The sequence below is a fragment of the Thermothelomyces heterothallicus genome (assembly GCF_042370625.1).
Source record: "Thermothelomyces heterothallicus CBS 202.75 unplaced genomic scaffold P884_scaffold_16, whole genome shotgun sequence".
NCBI lineage: Eukaryota > Fungi > Ascomycota > Sordariomycetes > Sordariales > Chaetomiaceae > Thermothelomyces > Thermothelomyces heterothallicus.
Genome location: NW_027192577.1, coordinates 745861 through 763513, shown reverse-complemented (window position 1 = coordinate 763513; position 17653 = coordinate 745861). Strand labels below are relative to the sequence as shown.

Below are 17653 nucleotides of genomic sequence, written 5' to 3'. Positions count from 1 at the left end.
GAGAACCGAGACAGGTCATCTTGCCAGCGATGTCCTTGAAATTGAGGGTTACCTGCTGTAACCTGAGGGTGTTCTCTTCTTGTGCTGGTCGTTGAACGTGGTTAGGAGCCCCATGATAAAGCGCGAAACGAAGATATACTACGAAGCAGGTAACTCATCAATACAATGGGTGACCGAGACTTGGTGGCTCAAACTAGAACCTACTGCGGTGTTGAGAGAGATGTCGGATTGGAGTAGGAATGTGCTATGTTGCTCTTGCCTGCGCCTCAGGGACCCTCTAAAACTGGTTCTTAGGAAGGCGCTTTCCGAGGTCTTTAGGAGCCGGGAGGCAGAACCAAGGCATTCTCTTAGGGCCAAGATGGTGCTGGCTGTGTTCCTGCCAAAACTGCCATGGCAGAGTGTGACTCTGCGGGCTACCTGAGGTTCTTTTTGAGTCCATTTCCTGTTATGATAATACTGTCAGTTACTGCTTTGAGTAGCGTGATGTTACCAATCCAGACTTTGTTCTTTTTATGTGAGGCAAGATATGCATCTCGTATCAGGAGGCGCGCTGCTCGACCCTGAAACCTCTGTAATAGTTAATGCTAAAGTAAGCCAGGCGAGTCAATTTTGTCATTTTGTTCCTTCCAAATCTGTCTGTTTGGCCGAAGATCACAAGAAGCGCACAATTTCTGGGTAGCCTGACAAAATGGCCTTTGCTTGCAGAGGTCGTCGCCGTCTCCGGCCAAGCACGGCCTTGGCATGGCCGAAATCGCACACCCGCCCATCTGCCTCGGAGCCGAGGCCGAAGGAACCCGGCGCCAGCACCGAGCATCTCTCGAACGGGTCAACAGACCGGAGAGAACAACAATCACAATAGCAGCCGATGAACAACCGCACACCCAATTCTTGCTCTTCAGCATACTCCCGCCAACATGACGCTCACAATCCTAACCGACGACGAGATCCGGTCCCTGCTCGAGAACCTGACGCTCGACGACCTCGATGGTTTCAGTGAGGCCCTTGCGTCGACCCTGTACGAGTACTCGACTGGCGCCCAAGGCGAGAGCGAGGGCGAGGGCGAGGCCGAGGCCGAGGCGTCAGACACCCGCCAGCCCGAGCGCATCTCCGTCCGCCGCGCCGACACGGGGGCGACCACCCTGTTCATGCCGTCGTGCAACTCGGCCGGCAACGCTGTCAAGGGTATGTTGTGTACTTACGAAGGGCCCTCTGCTCCTTTCCTCACCACCCGCTTCTTTTCACCCAATGCTTTAAAGCTAACATTCCACCCTCGGGGGGGGGGGGGGGGGGGGTATTAAAACACAAAGTTATCACTCTCACTTCAGCGTCATCAGCAGCAGCAGCAAAACCCGAAGAAGCCGGTGCCACTATCACCGGCACAGCGAAGCCGAAACCGGCCGTGATCCGCCCCACAGGCGCCATTGCCCTCTTCGACCGGGGTGGCGCCCCCCTGGGCCTGCTGCATGCCAGCGTGTTGACCGGCTTCCGCACGGCTCTGGCCTCGCTCGCCCTGGTCCGTCGCCGCTCCGCGCCCCTCCGCACCATCGTCGTCTTTGGCCGCGGTGGGCAGGCCTACTGGCACGCGCGTCTGGCTCTACTTGCCCGCGGTCCTGACGTCCGCCGTGTGGTCTTTGTGTGCCGCTCTGGGCCAGGTGTCACGACTAGCACTACTACTACCGATAGCGGTGATGTTAATTCTGAGGAGGAGCAGGAAGGAAGTGATGGGGTGCGGCCACGCAAGTCGGCCATGCCGGCGGTGGCAAAGCAGCTAGCCGAGGGCGTGCCCGCAGGGGTTAGGGAGCGGGAGGGGTGGGCCGGGTGCGAGTTTGGCGTGCTGGGCGGGGATGAGGAAGGGTACGCTACGCGGCTCACGGAGCTGCTGCGGGAGGCGGACGCGGTCTTCTGCTGCACGCCGTCCACCGAGCCGCTGTTTGACGCGGCGGCGCTGGGCGGCGACAAGACGCGGCTGGTTGTCGCGATCGGGAGCTACACGCCCCAGATGAGGGAGCTTCCGCGCGAGCTGGTCAGACAGGCTCTCACGCCCAAGGGGGAGAGGGAGGCCGGGGTCGTGGTGGTTGATACCATCGAAGGCGCGTTGAAGGAGGCTGGAGAGCTCATCGACGTCGGAGTGAAGCCGGAGCAGTTGGTCGAGTACGCTTCTTCCCTTCATCGCCCCTCGCTGCTCCCATCACGAGGCTGACACACAAACTGTAGGCTTGGAGAACTATTGGTTCCCAAGGGACTCGGCGAGAGAGCCCGCGACACAAAGAGGGACAGTTTAGAGCAGTGGCTCCAGACCGGAAACGTCATCTACAAGAGCGTCGGCCTGGGGCTGATGGATTTGTCCATCGGCATGCACATCATAGAATTTGCGAAGCAGAAGGGCGTCGGCACCCATATCCCGGGATTCTAGCAACGCTGACCTTACTCGTCAATGCCAATTAGTTGGGTGATGTCCGCCAGCGACAGAGACACACACGCTTGACCAGCGAGAAACGGGCTTAGATCAAGCTATCAAGCCGTGGAAGAAACGGCTTAAGGGAGATACCCAGTTAACATCTGAACACTACGCAATCTAAACAAAAGCAAGCCACCATCCTCCCCAGGACTCCTGGCTCGAACAGAACAAATGCCCATGTACATGCTCCTACCACAAAGGACAAAACCTGCCAGTCCCAAGAACCTAACTCACCGCACCGCCAGAGATGCACCACTGCCGTTGAACACCAGCTGCCCATGTGTTCCCCTCACCTCCTCGCTTTCGATCCCGGACCCCCGGACGGGCCGCTTGGGCCTCGTCCCAATCCCGAGGTCCCGGATCCTCCCGCTCCCTATATCGAACAGGCAGCCGTGCACCTCGAGCCCGCGGTCCCGCACCGCCTCCCGCACCACCTCATTCTCCATCAGTACGCGCACCCCGGCCTCGACGTTGAGCTCAGCCAGCCGGACCGCCCGGGCGGCGTCGTCCGCGATCGCGTCCAGCGCCTCGCGGTGGGCGGACCGCAGCGCCCGCAGCGGCGTCAGCCACATGTCGAGCACCCCTCCGAGCCTCTTGCTTCCGCCGCCGCCGCCGCCATCGGAGGAGGAGGCCAGCGCGGCCGCGGCGCCGCCGCAGGCCGTGTGGCCGCACAGCACGATGTGGCGGACCCGCAGGTGCGCGACCGCATACTCGATGACCGCCGCCGTGTTGATGTCGGTCGGCGAGACAATGTTGGCCACGTTGCGGTGCGTAAAGACGTCGCCCGGCTGCAGGCCCAGAATCGTCGTCTCTGGGCAGCGCGAGTCGGAGCAGCCGAGCCAGACTGGTTGGTGGGTTAATCATCATCCCGTCACACGCGAGCACTCATATCCTCATTCCCACTATCTCTACCCTTCGCCCATCTCTTTTTTTCTCTCTTCAAGACAAGAGGGAGGGGGGTGAGGAGGACTTACGGATTTGTGGAGATTGTCCACTCGCGAGCTTCGGGAAGAAGTTTGGGTTTTGGTGCGCTTTGTAGCCTGCCCAGGCATTGTTGGAGCTGAGGGCGTAGAGATAACTGTCTTTTGCTCGCGGGGGAGGACGGAAGTTAGCCTCAGAACTGAATATGCTTTCCTTTCGAACACGCTCGGAGAAGTCTCTAACTTACCTTGCGCCATCTTGGATGATCTCGTCCAACACAGCTGGCGAGTATCAAGGACCAAGGACAAGATGGTATCGCTAGATAAAAAAAAAAAAAAAAAAAAACAGAAGAAGGAGAAAACTAAAAAAGGTCGGGATGGAAGCGCGAGAAGAGCTGGGGTTGATCCAAGAGAAGAGAGGAGATGTTCGGATTTAATATCCGGCCAAAAGGACCGATATGCCTCCTTCTCAGTCCACCAGGTTGGATTGCACCGAGTGTATTAAGATGCCCCTCGTGTGGTGTACCTATGACCTAGTGGTCCAATCCGTCCCCCGGATCGACTTACACCAGACCACCCCTCGTTCTCGAACAGGTAAAGCGTGGGGCACGGAAGGGGCCAAATCGAGTGGACGATCTCTCGCGCCTAGTCGCGCCAAGAAAGCTTCGGCTTAAAACAAGATGGGCTAATAAGGAGCCAAGCACTCTTGAAGCCGGGGAGGGGTGTTTGGGGGGGGGAGGGAGGAGCACGCGTACGATGGCGGTGTGGCCTGCGAGTGCGTGGGGAGAGGTCGGGGGTGAGCTCCATTCAGCGACAGGCCACCCTTCCACCCTTCCGAGGTCAGCTTGGGACTGAAGAGAGAGGGAGAAAGAGAGAGACGAACGAGAAACGGAAACTGCATTTTCATACGCATGCGAAGCGGACTCGCACGCCTCATAAGCCTTTTTCTCCCTCCCCCCCCCTTCCCAACCCTGGCACCCGTGCGACCCGAACCAGATGTTAGCTCCTTTCGCCCTCGGGGGGGGGGTTTGCGCCAAGGGACTTGGTTATCTCGGAGTTTCAGGCGACAACCTAGAATAAGCAGGGCGGTGGTCGGCCAAGGCGACAGGGCAGGGCATCGGTGCTCCGTACAATGTAAGCCTCAACGCATTTGGTGTAATAAGCCTGGCGGGCTGCATGAAACTCTCTCGACATCCGGTACGATACTCTACAACCCCCACACAGGGGGGGGGGACTGGAGATCTGAGACGCAGAACATGGGGGCGTCCCGATAAACACTTCGGCGGTACGGAGTACTTGTGTGCATACAATGCGACTGGCGCCCGCGGATCAGATAACTAATGGTAACGTTAGTTGAACATCGCTTTCGCTTTCTGGTTTGCTTAGTGTACACTACACTCCGTGTGTTTTGCCAAGTCGCCAAGCGGCCAACAAAATGGAGGGTGGGTACCTGAAGTTTAGTTGAACCTGGGCCAGAATCCATGCTCTCTCTACTTTGGCGCATGTACGTAGTAGCCCGAGGACGCGAACCCCCGGTCTCGACGCTAGCCGAATAGCCACACCGCCTACGGAGTCTTTGCTTGTGTAATCCGGAAGTGAAGGACGGAATAGGAGTACTCCGTATCTCGCCGCTAATTTGGAACAGAACCGTGCTGCCGATCCCTCACTTGCGTTGCACGATGTTCGGATAATCGTTGAAACCGAGCTCGCCTCGCCCCTTCGCGCAATCCCTCTTTCCTTCTAGACCGAATGGCAATCCTGCGCCGCGTCCCATATTATTGTTATGCTATAACTATCCTGGGAACCGAGACTCGAACCCGGAATCATCGTGAGACAGGAGGTCGCAATGAATACGTGCGAGTTGAGAACGGTCACGGTGCATGCGAGATTCCGAGGTCATGAACCTTGGGGTATCCATGACATTCATTCAGCTGTCCCAGAGCAAAAAGAAAGAGAATCATAACCCGGTACCAACGCCCGCATGTGGCCGAGGCAAGCAGTTTATTTCACCCTGGTCTGGTTTTGGTATTCCCGTACGCCATTCGTAAGTGCAGCCCGCCCATACCGACCATTCCAATGCTTCATTAGACCTTGATGGCCGTCTCGATGGCCTTCTGACGCTTCTCAATGCGCTTCTGGGCCTTGGCGCCCATGATGCCACCACCCCAGCGCTTGCGAGAATCCTCGTTCTTCTCAAGGTAGCCCTCCTTGATGGCAGAGATGAGCTTGGCGAGCTCGTTCTTGTCTTCGGAGCGCACCTCGGTGATCGCAAGAACAGCGGCCGTCTACGGCATGGGTCAGCCATGTGCTTCAAGAGGGGAAAGCAAGTCATTTCAGGTTAGAGGTTACCGACCTTCTTGTGGACGACAGTGCCGAGCCTAGCCTTGCCCTTGATGATGGCGTAAGGGATACCCATCTTGCGGCAGAGAGCGGGCAGGAAGATGACGAGCTCGATGGGGTCGACATCGTTGGGAATGAGGACGAGAGAAGCCTTCTTGTTCTCAATCAGGCCAACGACGTGGTTGAGACCGTACTTGACGACGTAGGGCTTCTTGCTGACATCCTCCTTCTTCTTGCCCTCCTTGATGGCGGTCGCCTCCCTCAGAAGACGCTCCTTCTTCTCGGCCTTGGTCTCAGGGCGGTACTTGTTGAGGAGCTTGAAGACCTGAGCAGCGGTGTTCTTGTCGAGGACGTTCTGGAACTGGGCAATCGCAGGGGGCACCTTCAGGCGCATGTTGAGAATCTTCTTCTGGCGCTGGAGGCGGACATACTCCGGCCACTTAACCATGCGCGACAGGTTACGCTTGGGCTGGATGTCCTGGCCAATGCCGAAGTTGCGAGGCCGCTTCTCGAGGAGCGGGTTCTAAGGAGAGGTCAGTACGCTCTCGGGGGAAGAGGGGGCATTCTATCAGAGAAGCGACTCACCTTGGGGGCCTTCTTGGAGCCAGCCTTCCCCTGAGGGAAGGGGGCCGGGGCGACCTTCTTACCAGACTTCGGAGGCTGTCATTGAGGAGAAGACATCAGTAAATGTTTTCCATTGACTGCGGTCTTCTGAGCTCTAAAGAGCGGTCGGGTGGCGCTTTCGCGTACCACGAGCCAGCTCAAGCCATTTCATCACCTGCGGTTTTGCAACCAGCAAGCGGAATTCCATGCACCTCGCGGATCCCGAGGAACCTTTGAGCGCATGTTGCAAGGATGCATCGCAGGATGCCTTGCAGGCGGCGTTACCGTCATGAGGTGCTTACCATTTTGTCGTTGGGCGATGCTCAGGACCGGAGCTTGTTGTCGAGAAGATTTCTGAGGAGGAAATTTTGGTGGTGCCGCACACAGAATATGAGGTTGTGGATTTCCGGAAGCTCGGACCAACAGGGCACGACGGGAAATCTTCGGCGCCCAAAGGCTCTGGCACCGCAAGAACTTCGTACACTACGGTAGTTACAAATCCTTGTCGTGAACACCCCGCACCGACCAACCGGTTAGACTCATCTAGGCTTTCATTTCGAGTCAAATGCAAAGCCCGATAAGCCATGAATAAGAACAGGCCTTAAGTTTTACAGCAACATTTAACCCACGATTCAAAAGTACGCGCATTCAGCAGAACTAATACCCCACCATCACATTTTGACGATCCAATCCTCGCTTTCAGTATGGCGCCTGTACTTTGCGCCAATTGCAAGACTGAGCGAGCGCTCATTAAACGGCCCAAGAACCACGCAAAGCTGTGCAAGGCTTGCTTCATTAGAGTTTTCGAGGACGAAGTACATCACACCATCACATCATCGCGGCTCTTCTATCCCGGGGAGAAGGTGGCAATAGGAGCCTCCGGCGGCAAGGACTCGACCGTCTTGGCCTCTGTTCTGAAGACGCTAAATGAGCGACACGGCTACGGACTCGAGCTGGTTCTGTTGAGCATAGATGAAGGCATCAAAGGGTACCGTGACGACTCGCTGGAGACAGTCAAGCGGAATGCCGTGCAATACGACATGCCGCTCACGGTAGTCGGCTATGACGAGCTGTACGGCTGGACGATGGACCAGGTCGTCGAGACTATCGGCAAGAAGGGCAACTGCACATACTGCGGCGTCTTCCGCCGGCAGGCACTTGACCGTGGCGCAAAGATGCTGGGCATCAAGCACGTTGTGACGGGCCACAATGCCGACGATGTCGCCGAGACGGTTCTCATGAACCTCCTCCGCGGCGATCTGGCCCGTCTCTCGCGAAGTACCAGTATCGTCACAGGAGACGACCAGTCTGAAGTCAAGAGAAGCAAGCCCCTTAAATACTCGTATGAGAAGGAAATCGTCCTTTATGCTCATCATAAGAAGCTCGACTACTTCAGCACAGAGTGCATATACAGCCCCGAGGCGTTTCGCGGGAGCGCTAGAAGCCTTATCAAGCAGTTGGAGAGAGTACGTCCGACTGCCATTCTGGACATAGTTCGAAGTGGAGAAGACATGGCCAGGCTAGTCCCCGGGGAGCCGCTGTCCTCGTGCGCTTGCAAGGGACAGAAGACGGCTTCCTTGGTGCCTGCAGAGGACGATCTCGGCGGGTGCGGCTCGCAGAACGGGCGGACGCCAGGAGACGAGATGGCTGCCATGGACAAACAGCTGAGGGAGAATGAAGCGCACGAGGGGCTCGAGATTGACGTTGTCAAGGAAATGTCGGAGGGCAAGAAGAACGGGGGCGAGAAACAGAAGGCCCTCCCCATAAGAAATGGCAACGGTGCATCGAAGGGTGTCGCTCGTCAGGTTCGTGGAAACTGCAAGCGCTGCGGTTACATGTCGAGTCAGGATATATGTCAGGCGTGCATGCTCCTCGAAGGCTTGAATAAGAATCGGGCCCGGATACAATTATAGAAATTGAGTATTGGAGGTGCTGAAGAGCGGTACGGAATTCTGTGATTGTCTCTGCGTGGAGGGCGTATGGTGGCCTTCTGAATCCTCCCCTGGAGCTATCCTCCCATCGCACATGCCCCTCGAATGCGTCTCGCTCTACGACATCCTCTTCTCGACCTATTCTGTGTAAGCTCTCGCCGCGTCCCAAATCATGCGCCAGGTTACCCACCCTCCAGGGGTTGTTTAATTCGAACCCGGGCGGCGCTATCGGGTTGTCTGTTTGCCCTCGCAGGTATCCGGTGAGTCTCCTGTCGCGGTCCATCACTGTTGCGAGTCGTCAGCAAACCAGGACTCTGGGCTCAACGCCATGGTAAGGGGAGTACAGTACTTTGCTGTCGGCGAGTTAGCAGAAATGTTCATTTAGCAATTGTCCGGCCCAGGTATTCAACTCACCTTGTCCCACTGGTCAATCGACCATCTGTGCCTCTTGCCGCCGCTTTGCATGTTCTTGATCTTGCTCATTCCGGCGCCAGTCACGCCGAACATCTGGAACCTCGTCAGCGACCGGAGCGGACGCGAGCAGCAGTTCGACTGGAGCTTACGGCAATGATGATGCCATACGGAATCAGAGTCTCGAAGGGAACCGGCATTGTGGCGGTATTATCGGCCTAGTCAATCAGATTAGCTTAAAAAAACAGCTGTGAATCCCGCATTGGAGCCGTACATGAAGGCCTCGTTCCCCAGTTGAGCGAAATACAGCTTCGAGGCTCCGGTTTCCTGGTAATCGCGAATGTCATGCAGATTGGCGAATCGGGCTGGTTGTCGGATTGATGATGCCTGAGGCACAAAGCTTGTGGGAAGTGAGTCCGCGATTGGGTGTGCTGCGGAGCCCCTGCACCAATCGGAATGACTAAGCCCTTCCCCATTTCAGCTCCCAGCGCAACACGGGAGGCGCTACGCTCAACGGACTGGCAACTGCGACACGGTGATTGAACATTGCAGAACAATCGATCGCTTGTTCCTTTACCACCCGCTTATGGTCGACGCCTGATCCAGCTGTGTTTACGTGTCTCTGCGGCTAATCAATTCAACTGGTCGTTAACATTGTTGATCCACGACTTTCAAGCCTGTGATCGTCGCGTCGCGCGCCCCTTTCGCAATCTGCGCCAACAATACGAACTCACAAGGTCCGTCTACGACGTAAAACGTTCCCAGGACCTTTCAAGCCTTCAACGCTTCTTTTGGAGGTTATGCCACGGGAATGACTCACTTTTTTCCGCTTCCCTACGGCCACTTGTTATGAACGTCGTTGGCTGCCACGACGCTTGATGAGGCGCGCCAACTGTCGTGGTCGCTGCCTCGCCTGTCCTCGACTTCGAGCTGGGAAATAACAACACGAAAATGGCGGACGCGCAGCTCACGGAGGAGGAGTTGCAGCAAAGCGTCATGCAGTCGGAACGAATCGCCGGGGCGGTGCAGGACAACCTCGATGGCGACGTGGAGATGAGCAACGGCAGTCCGTTCACTTCCCCAAGCCACATTGACGTTGGTTCTGGGTCTGTGGACGGAGATGGGGAGGACGAGGACATGGGTGAAGAGGAGGAGCACAAGGAGGAATACGACGACAATGAAAACGCTGCGCAACAAGACGAGGACCACACCGACAGTAGCGAATCGGAAGAAGACGATGACGACGGCGACATTTTCGAAGAGGATGCCGAGGGAGAGGGGGACAATATCCCGGTAACTCAAAACCGCCGCCCACAACGAAGGTCAGCCAGCATGGTGAACGGTCACGATGACGATGAAGACGACGAAGACGAAGGTGTCGGCGCAGTCAAAATAAAGCCTGGCGAGACGGATGATGAAGATGACAGCGGCGTCTCCTCGGCGAGCTTAGCTAGCTCCACCGACGCCGAATCAGACGAGGCGGAATGGGAGCCTGCCGATAATGGCGATGCTGATGAGGATGACGAGCTCGAAAATACCGCTGGTCTTTGCACCTTTTGTAAGCAGGACGAGGAACATGATCCGAGCGAGGAGTTTGAGGTATTCTTGGCCTGCATTAAGTGTGGGGATAACGGTCAGTCACCTACCACACATCATGGTCCTAGGGTCCTGGGGACTAATCAGGATGTAGCCCACCAACAATGCGCCCGAGAGAACGAGGCCCTTGCGAGTGAAGATAGTAAGCCTCTGCAGCCGGTCTACCATTAGTTTGTGCTTTCTCTGACATTATCAGCTCCCGAGACATGGAAATGCCCCGGGTGTGCAGAGGAGTCGGATTCGAACAGCGCCGCTGAGTCGGGCGAGGAGGCTGAGCTGAACGGAGGTACTGATGAAAGGGGAGCCTCCGCTCCCAGGCGGCCTACCGCTCCAAACCTCGCCCGTGATTTACTACCCCCGCAGAAAGGGGTAATGAAACCCGACTCCCACTCTGTTTTCAACCAGTTGGTTCTCGACGAAGACCCTATGGATGGATCTCGTGTCCTTAGGAAGCGCAAAACGTCTTCGATCGAGGCGGACGAAAGTATTATTGGCCTACGCAAACGGCGGAGAAACACGGGTGATGACCAGAGCAACGATGGTGTAGCAACAGGCCCGGAGGACTCATCCAGGCCGGTCTCGAGATCCTTGCGTTTGAAGATTCCAAGCCACTCCGCATCCATCGTCAAGATGACGCGCCATAGCGTTCTCGTCAAGTTGCGAGTAAACCCGTCGGAACTCCGCCAGATCCTGTCCCAAAGGCCAAAGGGCCAGAAGAAGCGCTCGAGCCGGTCACGGAGGCGAACGTCGAGGAGCGAATCGACCCGCACCGCACCTTTGCCCCTGAGCGCAATTGCAACACCCTTCACACCCAGCGCGTACTCGCAACCATTCTATTCGTTCTACGACAAGGAGACGGACGAACTAAAAGGGAAGCCTTACGGCGGAATTCTCAGCGAAGCGGAGGCTGATACCTCCAGAACTATGCCGACAAGCGAAGATCGTCGGCGTTTCGATGAAGCGAAGCAGAAAGCGGAAGAGGAGTGGCGACAGCGCTTGCTCAAGATGCAGGCCGAGGCCGAGGCTCCCACCAAAAAGTCGAGGAAGACGTCAGGTCCTGCCAGCCAGATCGAGTGCATCGAGTTTGGCGGCTGGGAGATTGATACCTGGTACGCGGCTCCTTACCCGGAAGAATACAGCAGAAATCGCGTCCTTTACATCTGCGAATTCTGTCTCAAATATATGAACTCGGACTATGTGGCTTGGCGCCACAAGCTCAAATGCCCAGCCAAACACCCTCCAGGAGACGAGATTTACAGGCACGGCTCAGTGTCGGTCTTTGAGGTCGACGGCCGCAAGAATCCGGTGTACTGCCAAAATCTCTGTCTCCTGGCGAAATTATTCCTTGGTTCTAAGACCCTCTACTACGACGTGGAGCCATTCCTCTTTTACGTTCTTTGCGAGTACGACGACTTGGGTTATCACTTTGTCGGGTATTTCTCCAAAGAGAAACGCGCAAGCAGCCAGAACAATGTCTCCTGCATTCTTACACTTCCCATTCACCAACGCAAAGGGTATGGAAACCTGTTGATCGACTTCTCCTACCTCTTGACCAGGGTAGAGAAGAAGACTGGTTCCCCGGAGAAGCCGCTCTCCGACATGGGTTTGGTTTCTTACAGGAATTACTGGCGGCTGGTGATGTGCCGTTACCTCTTGTCTCACTTTTCCGAAGAGAGCTCGGGCAAGGCAGGCCTGAGCATCAAACAGATCTCGGACGACACCGGACTGACGCCGGACGACGTAATTTCGGCTTTGGAGGGGCTGAGGTGCTTGGTACGAGACCCGCAAACACAGCTCTACGCTTTCCGCATCGACTTCCAGTACTGTCGGGAATATGTCGCGAAGTGGGAAGCGAAGAAGTATGTGCAGCTCAACGAAAAAGCCCTAACATGGACGCCGTATGTCATGGGCAGAAGCAACGCGACAAACTTCGAGCTGGGTCCTGCTCTGACCGCAATTGCCCCACGAGAAGAGGAAGAGGAGGTAAAATCGGCTGTTGCGACGGAGCAGCCTCTGGTTAACGGTGATCAGTCGACTCAGCCAGACATTCCTGATGAACAGACAAGCTCAAACATTGTTCCCGAGCCTGCCGTGCTTCAATCCACCGAGCCCAGCGAGCCACCGCAACATATTGAACCCACTGAACCTACTGGGCTGACGGAAGGCACACATATTGGCACTGAAAATGCTGTCAACGGCATTAAATTGAACGGTAGCCTCACCGAGTGTGAATCCGCAGAACAAAAGACCCAGCCACAAGTCAAGCCCGAGCCTGGGCCAGCCACGACGACGGCAGGCAGCTGGATGGACCAGTATAAAGACGTACCCCCCACACGGTTTGAAGTGGTTCCCCCGATCAACGGCCGCAAAACCGACCGCACGAGGTCATTCCTACCCCGACCACCTGCAGTGCGAGCAGCCAGCGCCAGCGTCTCCCGCCCAAGGCCGAGACGCTCGGCTGGATCTCGCCGTTCCAACGCCTCGTCAAGACCGCGGACCAGCAATAGCAACAGCAAACGCAAACCGGGCGGTACGGGGCGCGGCCCCGGTCGCTGGCCCAAGGGCACCAAGAAAAGCGACTACGGCAATGCGTCCAGCGGTCCAGGCCTCCCGCCAGCGTGGATTGCGGAACGCGCGAGACTTGCAGCGCTGGCTGCGGCGAAAAAAGAGGGCAAAGACGGCGCAGATGTCATGGACACTGTGCAGGTGCAGTCGCCTACCGTACAGGAGGGCAACAAGACGCAAAAGGGAGAGGGCAAGGGGGATGGAAAGGACAAGGGAAAGGAGAATGCGGACGTGGAAATGCAGGATGCTGAGGGAAAGGTAGATGTGTGAGGTTCTTCTGGCTGGGTCTGACTGGTTAACAGGAAAGGGGATACCACGGCGTTTTGGGTCGTTCGCGGCATTGTGCTTTGGGGAAGGGTAATCTGATTCAATTCTCTTTTCCTCCGCGATATGCAGGAACAATGATTCTTGTTTTTCGCACACCTTTTCTTCTACCCTCTTTGTAAGAGTAACTAGTTCTCAGAAATGCAGGAAAAGGGTTTTTTTTTTTGTTTTGGGGGGGGGGGGGGGGGGAGAAGAGTACGGCAAGGTGGTTTTGCTCCAGTGTTGTGGAACGGGCGTTGATTTTACCAGGTTGCTAAGTTACAAACTTGAGTACATGCAATTTTGTAGTGGGAGTGTGAGGTACTTACCAGATTAGATTCAAGGTTATTGCTGGCTCGATGGGAGACGGTTCTAAACCCCTGGGTTCCAGGTATGTTTGTGCCTGAATACTAAGCTCAAGATAATCTCTTTTCAAAGGTTCCATACCCAATATCTCCTGTATGAATATGTCTTTACATACGTCATGGTGGTATGCACTCCTCGCTGAAGCTGGAATCGGAGCTTGTCGCCCCCTGTATGTCCGCCAGCTTTTGGGAAGATTAATGTTCCCAAGAATGGGTTAGCCCCGCCATGGCCACTTTCTCGAAGGCTTGGCATAATCGTCAGCTTTTCCGCCACGCTTTGTCAAAAGTACAGCAGTTCGGAAGACATGGAATTGTGAAAAATTGAGGCGTCAGACAGGCTAGGAGATTTCCGGCTTCAGCTCAGCTCCCTGGAGGGTGGGCCGGAGAAGATAATAAAATGGGTTTGCGGAACTGCGCAATCAACTCCTTTGCCCCCTTTTTATCCTGGTACCTGTAGTCATGCGAGATTCGAGCCTATTCGTACAGTGTCGATCCACGTAACGTAATTTACGGAATTGCCCTGCGTCGCTTCTTGGGTGCAGCCGAGCCTCCCCCTCTTCAACCCGCTTGTCCCGCCCAACTTCCATGCCTGCATCGCATTTCGCAAGTCGAATTCGGGCCAAGTAGAGCCGCTGACGAGGCTGCTGGCACGCTGTACACCGAACACCCAGATTGTCCCCCAATACCTTTGTGTGAGGCCCTCCACAAAGCGCACGACAGACGCCCGATTGCGAAACCGGAGCTTCAGTGGCGCGCGTCCTTCTCGAGCCCACGGGTCGCCAAGCTCGAGCGGTACGCCGCCCCCCGACCGCCGACGCGCAACACAACCTTTCAACTCGATCTCAGGATCCTCCCTGCTTGTCCTCCTTTCTCCTTTTCTGACGCAACACGACACGTTTCAGTTTTAGCGGCGGGTTACTATTCCCCCCGTCTACGCCGGCGACAAGATGTCGAAAGTCATTCGGAGCGTCAAGAATGTCACAAAGGGCTACTCCAGCGTCCAGATTAAAGTCCGCGAAGGTGGGTCGGCTTCACCCCCCAGGCAGCTAATGCCGTGCCGCGGCTGGCTGGCTCATGGAGCAGGAGAGGATAGCGATTACTGACAGTACCGGGATGCAGCGACCAGCAATGACCCATGGGGCCCGACAGGCACGCAGATGAGCGAGATCGCTCAGTTGACGTTCAACTCGTAAGTGGGAGCAGCGCCAGTGGGGCCGCCATCGACCGGGCAGGGTGACGCCACGATACGAAGCCGGTAAATGCTAACGGCTCGGCCTATTTCGTCGTTAGGTCGACCGACTTTTACGAGATCATGGATATGCTCGACAGGCGACTCAACGACAAGGGCAAGAATTGGCGGCACGTTCTCAAGGCGCTCAAGGTTATGGACTATTGCTTGCATGAAGGTTCCGAGCTGGTCGTCACCTGGGCCAAGCAGAACATCTTCATCATCAAGACACTGCGCGAGTTCCAGTATATTGACGAGGATGGTAGAGATGTTGGTCAGAATGGTGGGTGTCGCTTTGTCAGGAATCGAGAAGTGACGAGCTAACGTGCCTGTCCAGTCCGTGTCGCGGCCAAGGAGTTAACCGCACTGATCCTGGACGAGGAGAGGCTGCGGGCGGAACGAAGCGATAGAAGGACCTGGAAGTCCCGTGTCAATGGCCTGGAGGAATATGCTCCACGGTATAATGATGGCCATCGTCCGGAGCCCTCGCGACCGCGGAATCGGCAGTATACCGACGAAGAGGATGCGGAATACCGTTTGGCGATCGAGGCCAGCAAATACCAGGAGGAGGAAGATAGGAAGAAGCGCGAGAGCCGTCGTGCTGATGAAGAGGACGATGACCTAGCAAAAGCCATCAAGCTCAGTAAAGAGGAGGAGGAGAGGCGCCGGCGGGAGCTGGAGGAGACCAACGCGAACGCCTTGTTTGACACTAGCGAGCCCACACCGACCAGCCAGCCCCAGTACACCGGCTTTAACCAGGGCTATCAGCAAGGGAGTGCGGTCGATTTCTTTGCGAACCCGATCGACCAGAGTCAAATGCAGCCCCAGCCTACCGGTTACGTGAACACCGCGTACACGGGATTCCAGACACAGGCGACTGGGTATCCGAACGGTTACAGCAACGGGTTTGTCCAGCAACCGACCGTCTTTGATCCATTTGGCCACCAGCAGCAGCAGCAGCAGCTACAGCAGCTGCAGGTGCCGCAGCAGAGCTTCCAGCCGCAGCCAACTGGGTACAATCCTTACCTGCTGCAGCAACAGCAACAGCAGCCTCAGCAGCAGCAATTCCTTCAGCCACAACCCCAAGACACCGGTCTGCAGCCCGGCAGCAACAACCCATGGGCCAGCCACAACAACTCCAGCAGCAGCCCTCAGTCCCTCAAGCCCATGCCGACTGGCTCAAACAACCCCTTCGCCCAGCGCCCATCGACTGGATACAAAGCGCAGTCGTCGCTGACTACGCTTGGCAGCCTGCCCGAGCAAAAGACCCTGTCCACTTTCCAACCTCAACAACAGCAATCCTCTTCCCCATTTAGCACGACGCAACAATCCCAGCCTCAAATCCAACAACAACAACAACAACAACAACAACCGAAACAGCAGCAGCAACAACCGCAAAGAGAACTCAGCGAGCACGAGCAGAAGCTCAACGCGCTTCTCGCTACGGGCGAGGGTCTCGACACGTTCGGCAACACCGGCAACCTGCGAATCCCCGCGCAGCACACAGCTCCGGGTGTGTTTGTGAACAGCGCCGGTGCCGGCCTGGGACGGCTCACCGCCGAGACAACGGGGAACAATCCGTTCTTGAGGCAGCAGTTCACGGGCATGCCGGCCGTGTCGTATCCTCAACAACAGCAGCAGTTGCCGGCTGCCACGGGCCCGGCGGGAATGGGAACAAGTCTCGGCTCGACGAACAACCCATTTGCCGCGAGGGGAGGGGGCCAGCAGCAGGGACAGCAAGGGCAGGGAGATTTGATTCAGTTTTAGGATTGCGATCAAATGAAGTCGGAGGATACCTAGTGTTGAAAGTATGCGGGCAAGCATGGAGGGCCTGGGTTGTGGTTAGTACGGCGACCAGATGGATACGGTTGGGCGGGCGGCCTCCTAGAAGCGGGCGGCGTGCGCGTTTTCCTTTTCTGCCCCTCTTTGTTGGTGTTGACGGATTAAACTCGAGAAGCACCTCCCTATTTGTGCTCTTTCCAACACAAGCTACTGTTTTTTTTAAAAAAATTGTTATTTTGCAAAGTTTGGGACTCACTCCTAGCGGAAGAAGAAGAAGCGCTGGAGAGGAAGAAAATGAACCATACTGCTGTAAACTGGCAGGGTTGCGTTGGTCATCATGCCACTTGAGACATTCAAGCCGGACGTCGTCGAGGATCGGAATGGGTTTCTGATCCGACGAGGCCCCAAATCCCTGGACCTCGGTCGTAACCGGTTCGGTGTCAAGGGGGAACAACTTCACGCGAGCATTTAGGTATGCCGCAGCTGCGATACTCCAGTATCAGACGGCGACGCTTTAAGACGTGGGCTAAAACTACGTCAAGCTCCGGGATTGCGGCCGCGGGTGGGCTGGGGCAGCCGACATATAAAACCCTCTTGAACCGTAACTTGCCGCGTTGGTACTCCGTTCGGTTATAGGTCGACATTTTGAGACCGTCGTGTAGCTCGCGGGTAGTCATTAGAAGGTAGACAGGAGAAAAAAAAAAAAAAAAAAAAAAAAAAAAAAAAAAAAAAAAAAAAAAAAAAAAAAAAAAAAGAGAAACCGCAAGGACTGCAAGGTCAAGAGAGCCGGGGGATTTATACCATTTGACTCAGGCAGGTGCGACAGGTTCAGGTCCTTCACTCTTCTAGGCAGCCGGCACAAAGAGTTGATTAACATTTGTCAACGACCAATAGGATCGGGACTCTGTTTGGATATGAAGCCCAGCAGATCACTGCCATTGTCTTGGTAATCAACGGAACTCCCAAGTGCAGCTCGACCATACAGTCGCTTTAAGTCTTGAACTCTGATTTGTGCTCGTCGCAGCAAGGCAGACTGGAGAGTTTAGTCAGCAACTGAGAACCACCAATAAGCACGTTCAATTGAGCTTCAGGACAACGCAGAGCATCCACATGACTCCGTCGGCCAGTTGATTGATTATGTCATCTTCGTG

General features: G+C 55.9%; 7 protein-coding genes across 7 annotated transcripts; 4 read left to right on the top strand and 3 right to left on the bottom strand.

The window, feature by feature from the left end:
* Positions 1 to 914: 914 nt before the first annotated feature.
* On the top strand, positions 915 to 2413 carry P884DRAFT_203905 (uncharacterized protein; the record flags this gene model as incomplete). The annotated part of the gene is made up of 3 exons (XM_069438530.1): positions 915 to 1182; positions 1308 to 2151; positions 2215 to 2413. 3 exons carry the CDS (start codon positions 915 to 917, stop codon positions 2411 to 2413), a joined length of 1311 nt encoding a protein of 436 aa, XP_069296497.1.
* Positions 2414 to 2524: 111 nt separating this feature from the next.
* P884DRAFT_286045 (carbonic anhydrase-like protein) lies at positions 2525 to 3636 on the bottom strand (the record flags this gene model as incomplete). The annotated part of the gene is made up of 3 exons (XM_069443803.1): positions 2525 to 3302; positions 3433 to 3540; positions 3627 to 3636. 3 exons carry the CDS (start codon positions 3634 to 3636, stop codon positions 2689 to 2691), a joined length of 732 nt encoding a protein of 243 aa, XP_069296496.1. The 3' UTR covers positions 2525 to 2688.
* Positions 3637 to 5070: 1434 nt separating this feature from the next.
* P884DRAFT_310080 (60S ribosomal protein eL8) lies at positions 5071 to 6564 on the bottom strand (the record flags this gene model as incomplete). The annotated part of the gene is made up of 4 exons (XM_069445180.1): positions 5071 to 5663; positions 5732 to 6241; positions 6304 to 6378; positions 6553 to 6564. 4 exons carry the CDS (start codon positions 6562 to 6564, stop codon positions 5463 to 5465), a joined length of 798 nt encoding a protein of 265 aa, XP_069296495.1. The 3' UTR covers positions 5071 to 5462.
* Positions 6565 to 7025: 461 nt separating this feature from the next.
* On the top strand, positions 7026 to 8234 carry P884DRAFT_203845 (uncharacterized protein; the record flags this gene model as incomplete). The annotated part of the gene is made up of 1 exon (XM_069438527.1): positions 7026 to 8234. One exon carries the CDS (start codon positions 7026 to 7028, stop codon positions 8232 to 8234), a length of 1209 nt encoding a protein of 402 aa, XP_069296494.1.
* Positions 8178 to 8871, bottom strand: P884DRAFT_226650 (uncharacterized protein). The gene is made up of 4 exons (XM_069439659.1): positions 8816 to 8871; positions 8663 to 8759; positions 8443 to 8537; positions 8178 to 8390 (listed from the first exon to the last, which is right to left on the bottom strand). Exons 1-4 carry the CDS (start codon positions 8861 to 8863, stop codon positions 8370 to 8372), a joined length of 261 nt encoding a protein of 86 aa, XP_069296493.1. The 5' UTR covers positions 8864 to 8871; the 3' UTR covers positions 8178 to 8369.
* Positions 8872 to 9163: 292 nt separating this feature from the next.
* P884DRAFT_226649 (uncharacterized protein) lies at positions 9164 to 13305 on the top strand. The gene is made up of 3 exons (XM_069439658.1): positions 9164 to 10296; positions 10354 to 10401; positions 10456 to 13305. Exons 1-3 carry the CDS (start codon positions 9615 to 9617, stop codon positions 13092 to 13094), a joined length of 3369 nt encoding a protein of 1122 aa, XP_069296492.1. The 5' UTR covers positions 9164 to 9614; the 3' UTR covers positions 13095 to 13305.
* Positions 13306 to 14027: 722 nt separating this feature from the next.
* Positions 14028 to 16802, top strand: P884DRAFT_293120 (uncharacterized protein). Its single transcript, XM_069444204.1, has 4 exons — positions 14028 to 14512; positions 14612 to 14681; positions 14783 to 15003; positions 15058 to 16802. Exons 1-4 carry the CDS (start codon positions 14440 to 14442, stop codon positions 16485 to 16487), a joined length of 1794 nt encoding a protein of 597 aa, XP_069296491.1. The 5' UTR covers positions 14028 to 14439; the 3' UTR covers positions 16488 to 16802.
* The last annotated feature ends 851 nt before the right edge of the window (positions 16803 to 17653 follow it).